Source organism: Pleuronectes platessa, chromosome 15 (assembly GCF_947347685.1).
Source record: "Pleuronectes platessa chromosome 15, fPlePla1.1, whole genome shotgun sequence".
Classification (NCBI taxonomy): domain Eukaryota; kingdom Metazoa; phylum Chordata; class Actinopteri; order Pleuronectiformes; family Pleuronectidae; genus Pleuronectes; species Pleuronectes platessa.
In genome coordinates this window covers 21,486,182-21,502,827 of record NC_070640.1, presented here as the reverse complement: position 1 = coordinate 21,502,827, position 16,646 = coordinate 21,486,182, and the positions used below count along the sequence as shown (strand labels likewise).

The window sequence follows — 16,646 nt, the reverse complement described above, 5'->3', positions numbered from 1 at the left end:
TTACACATAAACCATGAGATAATGCTGCCATTATCAAAAAGTTGTATACTCTCTTTTTTTTATAAATATGATAAATGTATGTTCAACAGCTCTACTGATCACTTTGATGTCGGTAGTGTGACAGAAACAAACCTCAATAATTATTGATCATAGTCAATCAACAAGACCCTGAATTTATTATGCATCTATTCATCCTCCTGTGAACCTAAGATGTTCGCATGGTTTCTAGAGCTAGACACATTTTCTCCACATGAACATTTATCAATGAACGTGTAATGATACATCTCCTAAGTTGAGGCCTTGTTTAAAACAAATATCCAGATATCTCGCAACAGAAACCTTATTCTGTTGTTTCTCCGATTTTACAAATGGAATGGTATTTTTAATTGTGCTACATTTGATCATGAGCATTTTAAGTTGTGCCTATTCCAGGATCATTGATAAAGTGATAGTTCTGTCTAGTTTTACTATGTGTATGACTACTTCCGGGTTTTTATGAAATGAGTAATATTCACAATACTAGGCTGGCTGGCTTTACTGGGAACGTTGACGAAAGGGATTCAAAATAATCTTGGATCCGCCCATTGAACCGGTTCCACAGCACAATGTAAATCTGATCTTCCCATGTCCACGTCACAACCGTCCACAGAGTCTGGTGCAACTTTATTCTACGTCTCTCGGATCGGAGAGACACGTGTAAACACTTACGTTCAGGAAAATATAAAGAAAACGGCGAAGCAGTTAAAAACTACAACTCCCACTCCGCCTCGCGTCATAGTCGCGTAGGTGTTTCCGGTGTCTTATAACATTTTACTTCCTTCCACACAGACCGACGCGAACAAACCGAGAGAGGAAACGTTGCTAACTTTTAAATGTCGTCACCAGCGGTCGCGTTTCTCTAGCTCAGATTTCCTTTGACTTTCCGTAGTGAAATCCGCGGCATGTGGCGGCTCGCGTCTGAGAACTGAAGAACAGCCGAAAAGCGCAGCGCGTTACGTGAAGGCCTCCGAAGAAAGTTTGGTCGAGGGCCTGTAAACAACATGTCCTCCGCCTCGCAGTCCTCCTCCAGACGGCAATGGTGCTACCTCTGCGATCTGCCCAAGATGCCCTGGGCCATGCTGTGGGAGTTCAGCGAGGCCGTGTGCCGGGGATGCGTCAACTACGACGGCGCGGACCGAATAGAGCTCCTCATCGAAACCGCCAGGCAGCTGAAGAGCACGCACGGGGTTTTAGACGGTAGGTCCCCGGGTCCTCAGCAGAGCAAACCCAGCTCGTCGGGGCCCGTGGAGGCAGGGCGGCAGCATGGAGAGCGCCTGGACAGGGGGAGGGGTGAGTATGGGGTGTCCTCTCGCCTCCCGAACGGGCTGCACAGAGCTGAAGATGTGGCCTTGTCCGAGGGCAGCCGGCAGAGTCCGAACACTCGTCGGGCCATAGCCGGGCCAGTCCCTGGTCTCCATGGCACCATATCCCACGCATTGCTAGCTCAGGGGTTAGTCGCGACCCCTCATGGGCTGTTAGCCCCTCTATCGAGCTCCAGGGGTGGGACCGCACCTCTTGCAGTTTCAGCACCTATCATGGGTGATGCTGGAAGACGACAGGCTGTGGCACTGAGCGTGGGGGCTAGCACCTCTGCTCTGGTGGGTATAGATCCTGCATTGTGGAGGAACAATGAAGTGATGAGTGAACTGAATGAGATTTCTCGTAGCAGGGTTGAAGGCTGGCCAAACCGCCCCAAAGCAGTCAGGGACGTGCTCGTAGCTCTCAGCAGCTGTGTCCCCTTCAATGTGCGCTTCAGGAAAGACCACAACCTGATGGGCCGTGTTCTGGCCTTCGATGCCAGCGCCAACCCGGAGTTTGACCTGAAGGTATTTGTGGAGTATCCTTCCGGGTCAGGAATGATCTTCTCAGGAGTCCCAGACCTGGTCAGGCAGATGTTCCGCGACTCGGCCAAAGATGCAGGTAAAGCGGTGAACTCTGGGCTGCGCTACGTGGAGTATGAGAAGCGGCAGGGCACAGGAGACTGGCGCGGGTTGGCCGAGCTGCTGAATGATGGCGTGCGGATGTTTAAAGAGCCCCCAATCCCAGAGGTTCTGCCACAGCCCGATGTAGTGTTGCCCATGGCACCTGCTGGTCGCCCTGTACAGGCAAAGAGCACAGCTCGCCGCCGCAAGGCTTCTCCAGGCTCAGAGAATGGAGAGAGCGAAGGGAGGCCTGAACATAGCGCAAGAGAGCCCTGGCCCAGAGGTGCTTACTCAGGCATGGAACCGCTTCCTGGCATGGCTGCCCCTCAAGAAGGCCCGCCCCGTTTACACAGCCAGCCCTCACCCATCTCGGCACTCATGGGAGTTGCAGACAGTCTGAGCTCCAGTCAGATGGCCAGAGAAAGCCCCAGCATGTCAACAGCCCACTCCTCCTCAGCTGGGCGTCCCACCAGCAGCAGTCCCTCCACTGCCTCCACCTCAGTCTCCCAGGCATCCATGGGGCAGGGCTTAAATTCGGTGGGGCCCAGCAGCAACCCCACCGCCGGTGAGTCATCAAGCAGCGCTCAGGGCACCTTGCTCTGCTGCACCCTCTGCAGAGAGCGCTTGGAGGACACTCATTTTGTCCAGTGTCCCTCTGTCCCGCACCACAAGTTCTGCTTCCCCTGTACCCGGGGATTCATCCGCAGCCAAGGTCAAGGAGGTGAGGTGTACTGCCCCAGTGGGGAGCGCTGTCCCCTGGCTGGATCCACCGTGCCTTGGGCCTTCATGCAGGGAGAGATCGCGACCATCCTGGCCGGAGACGGAGATGTGACAGTAAAGAAGGAGAGCGACCCTTGACGTCTCCATCCTGTTGTGGTGAATGGTAAGATGGTGAGAAAACTTGCATTTAATTGTTCTACTTATTGTCCAACATCTTTCCTTTACAAGTGAATTCAAGGGTTACATCTATCCTGAGAGGCTTGGTAAGGATTCGTCACCATTGTTCAATTAGATTAAACATTTGAGTTTGCAGAAAATTAAAAAAATTAAGACTTGGGATGGCACACAACAGTAGAATCAGTGTGAATCAAGAGCTGATATGTTGTTCTGATGTTTTTTCCCCCCCTCTTTCAGAGTTGACTCTTCTTTACTTTAAATTGCAGTTGAAAGTTAATGTTCCAATTTATTTAATTTATCCAATAGAATAAACACAAAGGTGAAGACAACCTTAAACTAGTGGCAGGAATGATGAGTTGATGATGCCTCTGTCACAATAGCTATATATGTAGTCATTGAGTCAGTGTAGTGAGATTATTAAACAATCATCTAATCAACTAGCACTAATCATCATGGTATTTAATATTACAAACTGCACAGGCTCCTGTAGGTAGAATGTGCATGTTGAATAAAGGAAGCCGTGGCTGCAGTGCAAAGTCACAGGTGAATAAGTGTAACTAAACATTTAAACAAATGTTTTAAACCTTGGATGTAATGAAAAATGACTTCTACTAATTTTAGTTCATGAGCTGGCTCACACTGGAAATATTTCCCCCACCAGAACTTTGGTTTTCAATGATGAGATTAGTGCGACAGATGATTAATCAACAGATTATTCTTTGAAGCATTTTCCTTTGAAGCCTAATATCAGGAGGAAGATTTGCAGCATTTCTTCTCTCATAATGAATGTGACCTTTTGACCTGACAAACCATTTTTCCCCCCAGAGGTTTCACCTTTGAATAAAAATCATTTCACAATTTTCTAAACTTTATAGGTCCGATTCTTTCTAAATGAGAGGTGAATCAATAATGAAAATAATCCTGAAGGCCTTATTGGAATAGAAGCCACATGATCAACATAAACTGAGTCGTTATAGTGTGTAGTCCTTCATCATGACACCTCAGTGGTTTTGTTGGATGCTGAGTTGTAGAATGGGACACAAAAATCTGTTTCAATCATAATGAAAATATTTACAAAATAATAAAAATAGAAGCCTCGAGGCTTAATTGTCATTAACTTGAAGTTCAGTCCAAGTGTTAATCTGGTGTTAAAGCCCTGTTATTAACTAACCACTGTACTCAATGTGCTGTAGAGCATCGGGTATTTGCTGGTTTCCTCAGACTCTTTAGCCTTTGAACTGTTGCTTGGACCAAACAAAAATATTTTTGAAAATGTCGACATGGGCATGTTTTGAGATATAATGGACTTGAAACCATGTCATATTTACAAGAACAATATGACAGCTTGTTCTGGTGATTTACTACAAGCAAGAAACGCTTGCTAACCCTGATAATATCACTGCTCGGTTGATAGACAAAATAAAAAAAGTTGTCATTTGTTTGTACCGTTTGTTCAAAATGTTCCCAAAGTCTCACACCGACTTCTCCTCTTTCTCCCCAGTGGATCAAACACTTTGAAAGCACTTCCCTATTATCTCAAGCAGAAGTCCTCTGGCTGCAGTTCATCATTTGTGCCTCTGAGAACACAATAACTCTGAACCCCTGCAGGACAGCGACACACACACAAACACACACAGTCAACTCAAGCTCACTCGTGAGTGGCGGGACATGTCCGTCCTGTCAGGGCTCGGCACACCTGTGAGGGACGACAGAACGTTGAGTCCCGACCACGTTTCTCCCTCTCTCGCGTGTCCAGCGCAGCAGACTCCTCATCAGGCCTTGTTTCAAAGCCCAGGATTCAAAGCACATGCTTGATCTTTTTTTTTTTTTAAAGAATGACAATCTCTTCTGTCTTTCGTTTGTGTGTTTGTCATATATGTTTCATATTGTCCTACACAGATGGGTGACAGCGATAGTAATGGATGGTTTCACAGAATCCCTCAATTCTAAACAAATGAATGTTAAAAATGTGGCAAAAACCATTGGGTCCTTAAAGCCAAGGATTAAAAAATGTAATCCCATACTATGTCTCTTAGGTATTCTCCCTATATTGTATGTCAAAAATGTGAATTTACTTTCAATATGGCTATGTAATTTCTATTTTTGATACAATACAAATTTATATGCATTTGTTTATAGTGATAAGAAGACCAAAGATGGCTTCATGCGCAATGTAATTTTATTGTATTGTAGCTGTGTATGCTGTATTCACTGATAACCTTGGCATCAGTCACTAATTTGTTCATCTATCACAGACGTAAGCTTGTTTTGTCTATTTACTTTTTGACTTGTATGTATGATGAAATAATTAGCACCACAATCTTCAATGGTTAACCCACATACTCATGTGATCTTAACAGGTCAATTCTACAATAAATTACAAAATAGTTATAAGTCATAGCTGCTTTTTTCTGCTGCCGGTTTGTTTTCTAATAACCACAAATGTTAATTCACCATTTAAAAATAAATCTTTATTATATAAATATCTTAAAACAAAAACATGAAAACCCCTCTATTATAAAAGCCCATGAAAACGTGTTATGGCAACATGAACAGATTAAGCCTTCGCCTTGAAACGCAGATCACCAGTTTCGTAAACACGCTGCTTAAATGTGTTAAGTGCATGGGTCAATTTGAAAGTCATCAGCCACTCTGAATATAACATGCATGACTTGATTAAGATAATTACTGGAACACTGTAAACACCACACCCAAATTCAGTAAATCAATTAATAGATCTGCTCCTATGTAAACATCATCCATACAAAAGACAGTGGTATAAATCCTTAGCTTCTTTACATGTGGTTACATTTAGATTCGTGTTCACGCGGGCTTATGTGATTATTAGACACCAGAATGAGTGATCGTCTATCAGATTCCTTCTGGAACATCATGGTGGTTCAGAAGGGGCAGCCGGTGTCTCCCAGGGCCTCTTTGGCTGCCTTCAGTGTCTCCTTCTTCACACACTTCCAGTAGCCAGAGAAGCCGTCAGGCTGTACCTGAGAACAGGGCCGAATTAAACTAGGCCAACAATACTGTGACGTTCAGAGACGACACACTGGGGCATAAAAGACCATTTGATAAATGAACAGGTGCATCTTAAAAGTGTCTCAAAATGTTAGTAGCAGTCAGATTCGCTATCTGCATAATATGAAACAACTGAATGTAAACATTTATGTAGACATAATTGCAACTTACAATTTTTTTTCTAGAAACACCCTATCCCACAATGTTAAAGTAAATTATAACAAATTCCTGGATTCAGATCAGAAGCAGAACTGAATGTGATCTTGCCTGACCCATACCACATCCTTCCACTAAGTGTATTGGGGATCCACCCAATATTTGTGCCAATTCTTGCTCACAAAGAAAGAAACAAACAAACCAACAGGGCTGAAAACATAAACTCCTTGGCAGAGGTAAGACGTTTCAGATGGATGACCTCACCTTCAGCCCTCGCAGTACTCTGTCCTTCATCACACCAATGAATTCCTTATGGCTCAGACAGTTGTCTCCGTCCATATCAAAGAGTTTAAACACGGTGTCCAGCACATTTACAGACAGATCATGTCCCGTGGCGATCCTCACAGCTCGCTTAAACTGGGCTGCAATCACAAGCAGAAAACATGTCATCCACTGTCAATAGTGTGAGGAGGATACTGTCCTGACAAGACGAGCTCTTACCCATTCCAACAGGACGGTTGGTTCCAGAGACCATTTTCATTGAAAAGGAAAAGTCCTCCAGATTGTTGGTGAACAGGCAGAAGGCTCTGAACTCATCAAATGTGATGCTCTGCAACACAAAATGGGTCAGTTCACTGTCAAGTGACATTAAAAGTCATTTTCACAGCATTTCTGTTACATGTGAGAGTGGCAGAGGAGACTCATTACCTGTCCTGCTGGGATCCTCTTCCTCATGTTTTCCCAATAGATGTCATTGTGTTCTACGTTGGTGTAGTGAAGCAGCCACTCTGCAAAGTCTTCTCTTCGCATTGTGTCCATACCTCTGGAGAACTGCAGGAACTCCATCTCCTGGACCTCCGCCTGCAGGTCCTCCATGAACCTGAAGGACACATGGTTTACTGGAAATGTGACAATATTGGCTAATCACTTTATTACTATTTCTAACACTAAAACCATTCTTTACAATGAAGTCTCAATTCTGTGGAAAAAGTCCTGTTTTTTAAACACTGATTCACCTACTGTATAAATAAAGATGATATAGTTAGTGTGACTTTATTCTACTGTAAACTCTGTATTTATACAAGACAAAATTATGATAGGGATTAAACATCAGCTTACAGTTTTCTTTCTATGTCAACCTCAATGTTTGTTTGTATTTCAAAGGCCAGCCTAACAGTTTTCATTCACCTGTGTAAATACACTACCATAACAGGCTTGATGCACTGCAACTTTGTGACTAATAAAAAAAGGACCTAAATCATGTCTGCAGTGATTGCGCCCTGCAAAATAGTGTTTTGGTGAAACGTATGCCGGGTGGCGAGCACCGTCATTACAATGGCTAATTCACTGCATAGAAAACACCCCGCAAATCAGCAATACGTTAGGTTGCCTGTGTGATCGCAAGATCCAAATCTTTGTCAAAACATGTGATTTTCAGCGTGTTGATTCTAGTTGCTGTTTCCTGTAGAGAAGAGGGTTTTGAAAACAATAACATGCAGATGGCAGGCAGGTAGGAGGAGGCTGCATGTGACTCGCAGCCAATTGCAAACATATCTACAGTGAGTCAGACTATTGCTGCTGTAGTGCATTACAAAAACATATTTTCCTTTGCGGAAAACATCATGAGGTCGAGGAATCGGGGATAGAGTTACTGACGGCTTACGAATATAAAACAGCCGTGCTAGAATTTTATTGCACTTACTCCTGGCTACATACATGTACCGATTTCATTGGTGTGGAATAGTGCAGAACTTTGAATTTTGCTATTTCAAGGAATTGTGGGATGGCCTCATTTTCTTTCCCTTTGCAAAGTGTTTCTGTAGAGGCCATTCTCTTACTTGAGGAAGTCCTTGTACTGCAACTTGTTTTCTCCTTCCTTCCCAAAGAAGTAGGCCTGTAGTGTCGTCTTCACACCTTCACCTTCCTCTGCTGGTTTCTGTAAACAACATGTAACGTGTATAGTTAACATTTAATCTGAATGATAACATGTTACACTTAATAAATTATTCCGAAAAAGGAGAGTTATGTATTATTTTAAGAGAATGTGAATACTCACCTCAGTGTCCTTAGGAACTCTCAATTTACTTTTCCCAATAATTTTCTTGAGCTTCAGTAAATAAAAAAGAAAATATTATTTTTTCTATTTAACCAGAGAAAATGTATGAACTAGATTTTTATGAGTGCATACATCCTTCTTCTCTGAACTACCAAACAAAAAAGAACAAAAAAGTATAATTTCACAGATCAAACCAGAGATGCAACCTTCATCTAAATCACACACACACAGGAGACTGGAGCAGATCTCATGCACTTGGCTCGTATTACTGAACGCTTTGGGCCTTTGCACCAAGTCACAACACGAAACAATACAACACAAGGTTCATGACGTGCCAACATGCAGTCTACTAGTCTAGGCCTTAGCTAGACTCAGCAAGCAGAGGTCTGCTTGTCATCAAAGAGCACAAGCCTGATTGGACGAGACAAAAACTGTGAGTAATATAATAAATATATAATAACTGGCGTAAATTGAGGAGCAGACTCAGGCTCTAAACACAGAACAGATGACACGAGCACTGCAGCTGTTCCTCACCTTCACACAGTTCCACGTCTCCTTACTTACACTGTTGTGGCATCAGCGGCAGCATTAAAAGTGGTTATATTTAGACATTTAGGTGCACACAGACATGTGAACAAACAGAATCATAATCCTGTCTGTAACACAAATTATCCCTTGTGACTATATCACGTTAACTATTCCTTTGATTCTTTCTCTGCTAAATAAGCTGGATATGTCAGAGGTCCTACCTTGAGAAATTCCTTTTTGTCCACTTGTTCATTGCCGTCCACATCAAGCATTTTGAAGGCTATGTGAAATCCTGTGCGCGGCTCTGCAACAGCAAAGCATCGACAGTTATCAGGACTCTGTCTAGTTTTCTTAATACAGATGACTTCAAACAAATCAATTTATTTGGTAAGTGGACATCTTAGGAACAAATATCAGCAGCTGCTGAGAAACTGTCGCTCTCCACTCTAAATGTGCAAGTGTGCAAAGGTTGAACAGAATTGTGGAAAAAAGCAGTATCATCACTGAATGCAAACAAAAGATCCCATGCAAATCCTTTATTGAGATTACTACTTAGTATTAATAACTTGAGTCAGGGAAGTACAAGGCCCTGCAGCTCGTGTAAGGTTCGGAGATGTATGAGTGACTTACTGGTGAGTATGGTGAGCAGGAACAGGTACTCTGTGTAAGATATCAGGCCTGCAATACATAAAGACATGGACGATACATTTTCCTTTGGACAGAAGATAACCAAGAAATATAACAATTGATATTGAAAAGAAATAACGTGCAAACATACAGACGTATTTTCCAATACACAGATAAACACAAGTTAAGTGTGACCTGAATCCAGTCTCAGAGAATCCAGGGTATTAGGCCCGGAGCTCCTGTGTATTAACTCCCCTCTGACGACAGATTAACAACTCACCATTGTCTCCCAAGGTTCTGAACAGATCGTTACCAGCACACGCTTTAGACGCAGCGACCAACATCTTATTAACTTCCTGGAGAGACACCAACAGGAAACAGACGACAGCACCTTTAGTCCCAAAGTATGACTGGGCTCCTCATGTGCAGAGAAGGGGAGATGTGACATACCTGTGTTGTAAGATTCTTCTTCTGGAGCTTCCCTACATGAAAACAGACAGAAAAGATTAACAGCAGGAGGTCAGCATTACATGTAAATTCATTCCATGCATCTTGGTTTTATATGTCTGAGGGTCGGCCAGGTTTTAGTGTTCAACATAGATGCATTAATTTAAGGCCTTTTGAAACCATCAACAATGAACAACCACATGACACAAGAATGAAACATGTGTATTTGTAGGATTATTAGGTGGACATTTTGAAGTAATTTTCAATGGTTTCAATAGTTCACTTATAGCCTTAATCTAACTGTAACTACTGCTATCACAAGTGAACTGCTGATTAAAACGGCTGCCTGAATAGAAAAAAAAGTGTCATTAACACACGTTTTACTCTCATAGTTAGTTTTTTAAGTAAAGTATTTTTGTAGGCAGCCTAGTTACATTTATAAGTTATGTGTCATTCGTCAAATGAACATAAATTACAATTCCCATCACAATCAAACTCACACATGATATTATATACGTATACTCATCAATGATGTTATTCAGTTTTGTCAGTCGAATGATGATTAAAGGAGCGATGATGCTTTAAAGTGCAACAATTTTATATTTCCACTCTTTATGAACATTCAACTGTTCTTCGCAGTGAGGGAGCAGCAAGCCGATTGGCCAGTGCTTAGTGTGTATGTTTCTTATCAATTTATACAGATAATTATCACAATAACTTTACACACAGATTTTCGCTCCTGAGTGAAGGTTGTGGTTTCAAACATTTTACTACTCTGAGGTAGATCGGTCAAGTGTTACACCTCCTCACTGTGGGACCTTCTTGTTTAATAACAACTAAAGCACGACTGATCATATTAAGATGAATTTTCATGTTTATTTATGAATCTTTTCTCATTTTAACTAAAGCTTTATTCTCATTATGACTTTTTCTCTTTAAATGATCCCTTTATTGTCCTGATAATCACTCTTTGTCCTGTTGAATTATGACTTAGCTCTCAATTACGATTTTATTATCTTAATATTACAACTTTATTGTCATAGTGACTTTTTCTTGTTAAATTATGCCTTAACTCTACCAACATGTAATGTAAAAATCTCAAATTATTTTCTTCAATAATACTACTACTTCATCGTATCAGTTTGGTTGCAGAATGGCTAAGCATTGAATCAATATATGCTGGACTACGTTGCTTTTCATGAAAGCTATATTGTGATAATTATAGATATGGTTTTATTGCCCAGTCCTATGTCAGACTCCATTCGGGCTCCACAGTGTCATGGGCAGGACAAAGAGCAGCTTACGGTCGACCTTCTCCAGCATGACAGAGAACAGGAAGTCTCTGGGGGTCATGTAGGGCTCCTGCTCGCAGACCACTGAGGCAAACTTGTTGAAGCGGACCTTCCTGGCGGAGAGAGGAGGAGCAGCAGCTTCCTAAAGCAGCACAGACAAACACCATGATCATCACAGGCAGGAGAAGAACGAGCTTTAGTCAGGATACACAGTCTGTGTGCTGTGTCAGTGAGTGGCCGCTAGAGGGCGTCATTGTTGATACTAAGTGTTCACGCCCTGTCTGTAGCGCTGACGCACATTTAGCTGCTATGCGTTTAAATAACTCACATATGAAACGTACCAGGCCCAGTGTCTGAGTGTGTGTGTGGGTGTCCGCTCTCACCTTCTCTTCATCAGCGTGAACAGTGAAGGGCAGAGTCCGGATATTAGCTCTGTTGTTAGCATGGTGCTGATAATAACAGAGGAGGCCTCCCGCTACAACCGAGCCCACAACAACAGGAGCCACTGCCCGGCAGACAGCGGAGCTCCCCAGAGTACGGGGGCCCCTCAATACGTTCCTCAGCACCGCAGAGACCCTCCCCCAGCTGGCCATTTTCAGGATGCTAACTCGTTAGCTGGCTACAATCAAAGGCTTCCGTAGCAGCGCCCCACCCACATGACCGTGCAGAGCCACAGGTCACGTGACAGCGCCACGCCCAGGCCTGCAGTCTCAGATCAGATTTCGCCGTGACGTCTGCACCGCATGCCTCTGCTCATCCCACATTCTGCGGCCTGACGCTGTCATCTGAAGTGACGTCCCTTTCTGATGACGACAGCACCCGGTCAGCTGTCAGAGAGGTGCAGTGTTATGTATTGACTTCAGATTGACTGATGCCTGTATTCCCGTTAAATGTACACACTGTCCAAACACTTACCAGTAGGCTTTTAGAAACGGTTTGACCAACATCTGTCACTCTTTTCTAAATTCATTTATTATGTATGGATCAACCAATCAAATGTTATTTGTGTAGCCCATATTCACAAATCACATATTCTGTCCTTTACCCTCAACAAGAGTGAGGAAAAACTACCAAAACAACCTATTCACTATGGGTAAAAACAAAAAGACGTAGAAAACTAGATGTTACATGTGAGGGATCCCTCTCCCAGGACGGAGTTCACCATGTGTTGATATTCTGTTTGTTAATAATTATTTATCTTTTATATATGTGTCTAATCATGATATCTTAGTCCAGATGCTTCAGAGGAAAGTGGTAATATATACTATATATACAAAATAAATGTCCCTTTTCCACCATGTGGCCTGAGAGACTGAGGGTTCTGGAGTATCTGAGCTGTTCTCTGGACTGAGCTCTCCTGGATCTGGAGATCTCAAATGTTGTACCTGGAATCTGCTGAATCCTCTTGTGTTCCTTCTTCAAATTGCATAACTCCCATCTCAATGGGCTTGGTTGTATTAGTACCATTCCAGCAATTATAAGTTTTCCGCCCTGGACCATGAATGTCTTGTTCCAGGTAGGCTGGTAGCATTGAGGTTAGTATTGATGAATTCTGGTGAATGCTCATGGCTCCTCAGAGCAGAGATCAGAAGCTCCCAGATAAAGGATGATTTCTAGGTTGAGTGAGCATTAGGAAGGATCAAATGAGAGAACTGATATGTTCACATACTGTTCTCCTCAGTACATCCACAACACACGACCACAGTGATGTAGCACAGAAATCGGGGCCCTGTTTATGTGCCTCACATCCTGCCCTTTTTATACAACGGCAACAACATCACAAAGACATATGCATCTATACTTGACATTATACAATTAATGAAGAAGTCATTACCACACATAATAAATTCGTTTCCTCTGTTACTGTATTTACTTTTTGATATTTTCTACTTTTGCAAGTTAGTCTGTCGTAGCTTTCATTTCACTTTGAGCACGAGACAGCATAAGCTCATAATTGTGTGCATGTATGTGCAGGTCCACAGAATCAATAACTAAACATGGAAAAATGAGCCACAAAGCAGCAACAACATCTATGAGATTGGAAGTTAACTAAATAGATCAACCTCACAAAAAAAAACAAATCAGTGCGCATGGATGTTATCTTCTAATTCCGTATAACACACTATTATGTTGAAAATTGGCGACCACATTCAGTAGCTACATATTTAAAAATCCCCTCTGAACTGAATAATTATAGTTATTTCAGTTTGATAGGGCGGCTTTTTTGTTTTGCCACACTGTGCTCCCTTCCTGTAACTTTTGTTTTTCTTGGAACCAAAAGACATTTTGTCCTAAGGAGGAAAATCCTACAGTATTTAACATGTCATGCATGGAACTGACTCCAAGTCAGTGAAAAAACACACAGCGGACTTGTCTTTCCAAACAGGTCAACAGAAGGAGAGAAGCTGTCCCAGTGAGCTCTGTCAGTCACTCAGAGACAAGAATTTAACTTAAACATAAAGCCACGGCAGAGGGGCTGTTCTCCAATTGAGAAGAATTCCTTTAATGAATGACAAGCAGCCCTAAGATTCTTTAGGGAGAAGATATTTGAAGTCTTTACTCACAGTTCAGACAGGCATGCAGAATGTCCTCTATAATTTGTCCACAGAGCCCAGGCATTTCTCTGCAGCATCACCTACACACACGTTATTTGCTCTGGAAACAGGTCTTTGCTTTGATCACAAATAACAATATTCATCATTTGTTTTAGGAGACAGGAGAATGTTTTGAATGGCTCCGAAATGGTTCTATTCAAATAAGAAACTCTTCAGATCTCAGTGAGCTGCAGGGGATGGGTACTTACTGTGAGAAAGTAAGTGTAGTTTTAGTGTGATAGGAAATGTATTTTATGTTTTGGTGACGTCTATATCTGATGATGCCTATGTGATAATGTATGGAAATGGCTTATATGGCAGTTTTCCTACCTTATGCAACACTCAAAGCACTTTACAGTACAAGACACATTCACACATTACACTTTAATATAGTGCTTCTATATGTAGCACATTTTCTATCACACACTGTCAGCATAGCCGTTTGGGGTTCAGTACCTTGCCCAAGGACACTTCAGCATGTGGAACGGATCCCGGGATCGACCCACTGACCTTCTGCTTAGTGGACAGCCCTCTCCATCTCCTGAGCCACAGCTGCGTAAGTGTGCGCCACTGTGATATAAGTTGTGAGGTTCATAATCAAGTGAAAAGTGACAAGAAAAGGCCAATGTACAAAGGAAGAGAGACACCTGGAAGTTCAACTGACTGAAAATACCCTGTCATGAGTCAGCAGCAGGTTCTTTTAAGGGTTTATGAGACAGAGAACAATCATGTGGCTCTTCCTCTCCATGCTGCATGAGGAAAAGAGATTTGATTCATCACATCATGCCTGTAATTCCTCTAATAATTAGCAACTCTCAACATTCATGAAGAATTTGTTCTACACGGCTCAGTTTTTCATGGAATGGCAATAGTTGTTAAAACCCTTTGGGGAATGGTCTACAAATATTGTTGCACGTGCCACAATACAGATACAAGCTGCTGGGAATCCTCAGAGTTGTATTGCCAATTGCAATCAATCAATCCATTAAATCAACAATTCATTTGAAGCCTTTTAGGATGTTGCTCTGAGGATCATTTACTTATAAGAACTCTCATGTAGCGTAGCATTTTAACGTGTCCATCATTAGCTCGTGCTTTAAAGCTATGGAGGGGAAAAAAGACAATGGCAAAATGAAGGGATGAAGAGATTTTATGAGACAATACCATATTTCATATTTCCACAGACAGATATTGGCAGATGTTATTCAATTCAATAAACAAATCATATTTAAAATGTAAATTCTTGAAACATACATCAAGTTGGGCAGAATTTGTGCAATACTGTATACATGTATGTATGTTTTTCTTTTTCTTTAATTATAGAATAGACCCTGCATCACCACTACTGTTTCACACTGTGCAGGGGGCTGTACTTTAGTGCATAACAAAAGTTGCATGTACCTTTATTTTTGCTCACATGAACGAGGCTATTCACATGTCCTCTCACATCTTATTCAAAACTGCACGTACGTAACCTGGATGAGATTCAGCATTTTCATCGGTTGCTGTAAGAAATCCATAAATACAGCATCAAAATGTCTGCGTTGCAGCGGTGACTGTATGTACAGAAGCGAGCGAGGTGGATTTGAAGCGTTGAGATAAGTTGTTGACCTGGACACAGTTTGGAAAATACCAGCCCTTCAGTTGATTTCCTCCAATAGTTCAGTCCTGTGGCAGAGTGTCGGTATAAAGGCTTGTTCAGCTCTACGTCCATGAGGCGATAAACACGTTAAGATGACACACACACACAGACTTGAATGTTTCTAAGAAAAAATCCAACATTTTAGTCCTCCTCAGATTCGGTGTGTTTACATGTCAGTGTCCTAGCAACATACTTTACTGTGTTTTGTCCTGTGTGTGACCCCCGAAATGTGCTCCGTCGGTTTGGAAGCACAGAGTGAATGTAGCTGATCAGTCAATGTTAGCCAGAGTTGCTGCGGCCTCACGATGACAGAGTCATGCGTTTCAGCTGGAATTCATGGACACTGTGTCAGTTTCAGCAATGAGCAAGTTAGAAGAGAACCACACTGCTTGATTGTGTGTTTGCATGTGCGTATGCGAGACCAGCGTGCGTGTCCACATCAATTCCACGTAAAGTTTGCATCAGCAGGGTTCGGAGGTTTATTTTATGTCATAGCAGCAGAGTTATGTCATGTAAAGTAACAAAGACATACACACTTGTAAGACCATCAATGAAGGAAACAGAGATTGCACAATATATTTTTTTTCTTCAGTCACAGTTAATGCTGTCTATTTCATTTCAACTGTCACTTTTATTATAGGTTAGTGGGCAAAAAATCCTTTGTGTTTCATAAAAGTGATGGAAAGCAAATACTTAAAACGCACACAGTGATGCGGGATAAATATCTGCCGTGAGCGAATGACTCAGAACAATTACAGCCACATGAAAATATTATAGCTCCTATTCCAGTGATAAAAATATGTATTGCACTGATTTTCATCAGATGACCGCGGAGTCAGATGAAGTGTTTCTTCATCTCAATGACCAAAAGCTTTCTCCTCTGAACCACTCTCTCTGCAGACTGCATGACATGGCACGTATGTAAAGTAAAACAAAGGCTCCCAAATAAAAATTAACATTCACATCGCAACATAGCTTATCTGTTCTCGCTCAACCCGATCTGAGGGCAGCAGCGAATGCAGACACAAAGAGCAGCACTGTCACCCAAATCCTCAAGTCAGTCAATTCAAACACTGCTGCATCAGAGATATGCTTTTGGTGTTTTAATAGAAAGGAAGACTCTTTTTTTTTTCATATTTGCATTTTGACATGTTGAAATGTGGGAAAACACTGACAGCAGAATCTGAAGGAAGTCTCACTTACTACCTGTGTTTCATTACACTGTATTTCCTGCTTGTCTGTAACGTAAGAAAAATGTCAAAATGACCACTGCCTTTAACGGAAGCTTAACCATCCTTATACATGTAAAAGAAAATAACAGAAACAGTAGGGGGACAAACGCCTGTTCATTTCTCATCACAGCACACTGTACTTAAGTTTAATCGCCAGTAAATTCAATAATCCAGAGGAGCACGGAGC

At 42.1% G+C, this 16,646-nt stretch overlaps 2 protein-coding genes across 4 annotated transcripts; one reads left to right on the top strand and one right to left on the bottom strand.

The window, feature by feature from the left end:
- Positions 1–652: 652 nt before the first annotated feature.
- LOC128456761 (interferon regulatory factor 2-binding protein 1) lies at positions 653–5,252 on the top strand. Of its 2 annotated transcripts, none has more exons than XM_053441103.1 (2): positions 653–2,844; positions 4,360–5,252. In XM_053441103.1, the coding sequence occupies exon 1, from the start codon at positions 1,041–1,043 to the stop codon at positions 2,817–2,819; it is 1,779 nt and encodes a 592-aa protein (XP_053297078.1). In that variant the 5' UTR covers positions 653–1,040; the 3' UTR covers positions 2,820–2,844; positions 4,360–5,252. The 2 variants fall into 2 exon arrangements, with proteins under 2 accessions (XP_053297078.1, XP_053297077.1); XM_053441102.1 differs by having other exon boundaries at positions 653–2,852.
- A 55-nt stretch (positions 5,253–5,307) lies between these two features.
- Positions 5,308–11,673, bottom strand: micu2 (mitochondrial calcium uptake 2). 2 transcript variants are annotated; one of them, XM_053441105.1, is made up of 12 exons: positions 11,375–11,673; positions 11,004–11,133; positions 9,703–9,734; positions 9,533–9,608; positions 9,256–9,303; positions 8,847–8,929; positions 8,098–8,148; positions 7,880–7,977; positions 6,750–6,921; positions 6,543–6,651; positions 6,306–6,463; positions 5,308–5,851 (listed from the first exon to the last, which is right to left on the bottom strand). In XM_053441105.1, exons 1-12 carry the CDS (start codon positions 11,582–11,584, stop codon positions 5,759–5,761), a joined length of 1,260 nt encoding a protein of 419 aa, XP_053297080.1. In that variant the 5' UTR covers positions 11,585–11,673; the 3' UTR covers positions 5,308–5,758. The 2 variants fall into 2 exon arrangements, with proteins under 2 accessions (XP_053297080.1, XP_053297079.1); XM_053441104.1 differs by having other exon boundaries at positions 5,308–5,857; positions 11,375–11,672.
- Positions 11,674–16,646: the final 4,973 nt, after the last annotated feature.

Bases quoted from the DNA above. Each gene is read 5' to 3' on its own strand.
- LOC128456761 (XM_053441103.1), top strand. From the start codon at position 1,041: ATGTCCTCCGCCTCGCAGTCCTCCTCCAGACGGCAATGGTGCTACCTC.
- micu2 (XM_053441104.1), bottom strand. From the start codon at position 11,584: ATGGCCAGCTGGGGGAGGGTCTCTGCGGTGCTGAGGAACGTATTGAGG. The intron at 7,978-8,097 runs GTGAGTATTCAC...TGTTGTTTACAG, and splicing joins GAGTTCCTAAGGACACTGAG to AAACCAGCAGAGGAAGGTGA. The intron at 5,858-6,305 runs GTGAGGTCATCC...CCCTGTTCTCAG, and splicing joins GAGTACTGCGAGGGCTGAAG to GTACAGCCTGACGGCTTCTC.